This window comes from Montipora foliosa, chromosome 4, assembly GCF_036669935.1.
Source record: "Montipora foliosa isolate CH-2021 chromosome 4, ASM3666993v2, whole genome shotgun sequence".
Taxonomy (NCBI): Eukaryota; Metazoa; Cnidaria; class Anthozoa; order Scleractinia; family Acroporidae; genus Montipora; species Montipora foliosa.
In genome coordinates this window covers 26,342,422-26,346,589 of record NC_090872.1, presented here as the reverse complement: position 1 = coordinate 26,346,589, position 4,168 = coordinate 26,342,422, and the positions used below count along the sequence as shown (strand labels likewise).

At 35.4% G+C, this 4,168-nt stretch overlaps 1 protein-coding gene across 1 annotated transcript in view; it reads left to right on the top strand.

The window, feature by feature from the left end:
- Positions 1 to 3,735, top strand: part of LOC138000458 (transcription factor IIIA-like) — a 10,868-nt gene extending 7,133 nt beyond the window's left edge. Inside the window, exons 5-6 of the mRNA XM_068846898.1 lie at positions 843 to 919; positions 1,846 to 3,735. Of these exons, the coding sequence (XP_068702999.1) occupies positions 843 to 919; positions 1,846 to 1,949 (181 nt within the window). The 3' untranslated portion in view covers positions 1,950 to 3,735. The remainder of the gene's footprint in view (positions 1 to 842; positions 920 to 1,845) is intronic.
- Positions 3,736 to 4,168: the final 433 nt, after the last annotated feature.

Below are 4,168 nucleotides of genomic sequence, written 5' to 3'. Positions count from 1 at the left end.
AAGCCAGATAATAAATGGAACCAGGAGTCTGTTACCCGGAGCTTCCATCTGTATTGTACCCTTGAGTCAACACTTTCCGTTTATTTCTATTTTTAGAACTACTAAATAGTGACGTATGTGATTGAGAATAGAATACAGTATGATTTTATTTGCTCAGTTCATAGTTAAAGTACAATTTAGAGTAGGAAACAAACAGATAAATAGATAAAATAATCATAATTACAATTTAGTTAATTAATTTAATTAGAAAGTTGAAAATTGCCACGCCAGTTTAAAAATATTTATCATGGAGATTGATCATGCGCAAAAATAAAAAAAACAGGTTTGACAAATCGCAACTGGACTGACTCATCCATTTCTTTGGATGAGCAGCAAATCAAAGAATGTCGAGGCGGCTGGCAGAGTCGTCTTTCCTCTTCCCGACTTATCACCACAACTACTGTGACCAGTCCACAACTACTGTGACCACCTCAACCACTGTGAAAACCATGACCACCACAACTACTGTGACCACCACAACCACCACAACTACTGTGACCACCACAACTACTGTGACCACCATGACTACTGTGACCACCATGACCACCACAACTACTGTGACCACCACGACCACCACAAACTACTGTGACCACTACGACCACCACAACTACTGTGACCACCACGACCACCACAACTACTGTGACCACTACGACCACTGTGACCATCATGACCACCAAGTGTCAATCTATGCAAGAGTAATATGCAAATTGCCGACATGTTATAGTGTTTTCATTTCAGTCTTTTGAATTTGTATGGTACAATCAAAATTACTGGTAATGCTATCATCATTATTACAAATGTAGGTGTTCAGAGAGAGGCTGTTTAGCTTGCTTTGATGCACCAGGAAAGCTGAAACGGCATCAGAAAAAGCATGATGAAGGTGGGATTTTAAACCGTACTTTTGTTTTGCTATTTCGAAAATCATCATTTTTAGTATGTGATAAATGGAATCATTTTTTCTCAAATGCTTACCAGCTACCTAGAATTATGATAGAAATTGGAGCCATAAAAATTTTGAATGAGATAAAACAGTTTGTGAGTCCACTAGATGTTCCTGTAGCAATCTCTAGATTGGCTACCTAGAATTATGATAGAAATTGAAGCCATAAAAATTTTGAATGAGATAAAACAGTTTGTGAGTCCACTAGATGTTCCTGTAGCAATCTCTCTTCCCTATGTTATTTTGTACAGATTCTTGTGTGTTCCCATTACAAGTCCACAGAGAATTTATTTAAGGATGGTGCCTACTGATTCAAAGGAATTTTTGCGCGGTTTACTGAATATGCGGGAAAAGCAGATCTTATCAAGTGTTATTGAAATCCAAAAAGAAAATTGGGGGTAACCGTGCATTTTTCGAAGATAATTTATGAAGAATCTTTGTAAAAAGCTTAAAAATACAAAGCAATGCATGGCGTTCTTTTCCAAATTGAAGATTAATTATCACTGAAAAATGCGTGGTTACCCCCAATTTTCTTTTTGGACACCAAGAGCACCTGCTGTTATTAATAAGCACCGTAGGAAATCCGAGTATCTCGAGATGTGCAGAACGTATTTGCAATAACAATAGTAGGCACCATCCTTGACAGATGGCCACCCTCATGCTACCAACCATGAAGTCTGCTGCGCATGACGCGTGAGTTACAATAGCCTATTTTGCGTAGCTGCTTGAGTGAACTTAAATTCGTGAACTCGGTGATGATGACGATGATTTTCTAATTGGTTCTTTTTTTTATTTTAAATACAACTAATTTGGTATACAAACTTTATAACCCTTCTTTTATTTTAAAAATTACTGTATTTTAACAGGTGCAGCACTATTCTTCCCAAGGTGTAGAGATGACCGCTTTGCTCATGAGTGGCTTCGGAAACATGTATCATCACATGAGTGTGGCTTATTTTGTGAAGCATAAAAAAAAATTCTTGCATTCCATTTATAACTCATGCAGATGTACGTGGAGTCATGTAATTAGTATGGGCAACAAAGCTTTAGGAGTGTTATCAATGTTTGATGACATGGTGCACAGACAGACTCTGAATGTTAAAATAATAATAGTAATAATAATAATAATAATAATAATAATAATAATACTAATAATAATAATACGCAGGGGTTCGTTACAAGCCTGTTACGGGTGGTATTCTGCCATCTATGTTGTCAGAAATTTGTCTCATCACCAGAGTGAACACCGCTTATTTTGACTAGCCCAGGCGTCTACTTCAAAGCTTATTGAAACCCCTGAGTATACAAGTCATGTAATATTATAAGTTTATTGAATGATGCTGGCAATTTGAAGATGTTTGCCATATTTACAAACTGTTGAAGTGATTTTCTCTGAGTTTTCCCAATCCAATGAAGTATTTTCAGCCTACCATCACCTGACGCGTTTACGCATAAAAGTAAAAATTCCTAAGGTGCATGTCGAAATATTTCAACAATTTTTAACCAAGCGTCTAAAATGTAAAAATCAAGAGTTTTTGTATACCTTGTTTTTATGAATTTTATCACGCACTCTTTTGTTTGGAAACCATTTTTTTGGATTTTTTAAACTTAAATTCTATGTTAAACTCGTTCACCCCTAAAGCAGCCCCCATTGTGAGTAAAATGGTCTTGCTTCAGATAGAGTAAAATCTACAAATCTCATTCGCAGGCAGGAAAAGGTTAAACCAGTAATGGTTGACTGAATGTCATTTTATATTTCTCTCTTGGTATTGCATACAACACCAAGAAAAGTTAGGATTCAGGATTTTCTTGTCTCTGAAACTCACACAGTTCAGTCAACGTTACGAGATGAAGAACAATGGCAAACAAAATATTTTATGGCGATATGACCCTTGCATTTAAGAGTTGATATTGATTTATTATCTGACAAGCCAGTTGTTAGAAAAATTAATGAGAATTTAAGGACAAAAGACTGATGTTAAACTAGCTATCTTAGGAGCTGCTTTAAAGAGTCTTTAAACATTGCCAGTGCAAGTTCACAATAATCTCATTTTGTTAGATGAGTAAAGATTTTTTGGACTGAAGGAAATTTTCTGTTTCAATGGAAAGTGAAATTGTGCTACTTTGTATTAACTAAAAATAAAATAATTTTCTTAAGAGACACGTCACACTTTTAAAAGAGGTTGAAAGTGAACTGGCAAAGGACCGTTTTAATTAGTTGACAAATTAATATTATGATGTTATAAAAGAAGAAATTGGTTTATATGAGAAAACCAATATTTCATTTGATACATCGAGGACTTCAGCCACAGGTGCACCAGCTAAAACAACCATTTGAATGTGTTAGGATTTTGTTGACAGATCCAGGAGTTGAACAACCACGTCCAAGGCAATAAGCAGGGCCACACAATACTAGCTAGTCAGCTTTTCTAAACAATGAAAAATAATTGTATTGTTTCCTTATTCTGTTTTCCTTTCCCATTATATTAAGAACATGTTTCATTTATCAGGCTAAATTTGTTCTTATCTATATGGTGCTTTAAGTTAATTGGCCAAATTTCAGTCTGGTGTTCTTGATCCACTTGTTCTTCTATGTATGTGTTTACTGCATCTGTTTATTCTAAAAAGCTGGTTCTGTTCTGAAAAGTCATGCATTTGATAAAAAGCTACTCCAGGCTTCCAAAATAAGTCGCTGGCAGGAGTGAAGTAATTGACATGTTTTATTGTTTGTACAGAATGCTTCCCATGGAAGTTAATTTATACTTTGCCTTACATAGAGGATATTACATGGCCGTGTGAAAATATGAATTTTCTCTTCGGGTGTTAAAAATATTTCACCGGTGAGCGCACGAACGAAGAAATATTTTTTTACAACGAGAAGAGAAATTTCGTATCTCTGCGGCGGCCATGTAATATTCTATTTATTGTATAAACAACAATGAAATACTAAATCACTTCAACAAAGGCATCGAAGAGCGCGATTATCATATGTAACCATAGCAACAGTGATCTTTTCGCATGTGAAGATAACGTTTTTGTTGGCATGTGTGAAGATGATCATGTTTTTCCGCGCAAAAGCTCCACTTGGTATGTTTTATTGGTGTGTTGTATAATAAAAAGGTCTAATTGTTTGAGGCTGGGCTATATTGTAATTTCAAACATTTGCACTTGGAAATTTCATTTATGAAT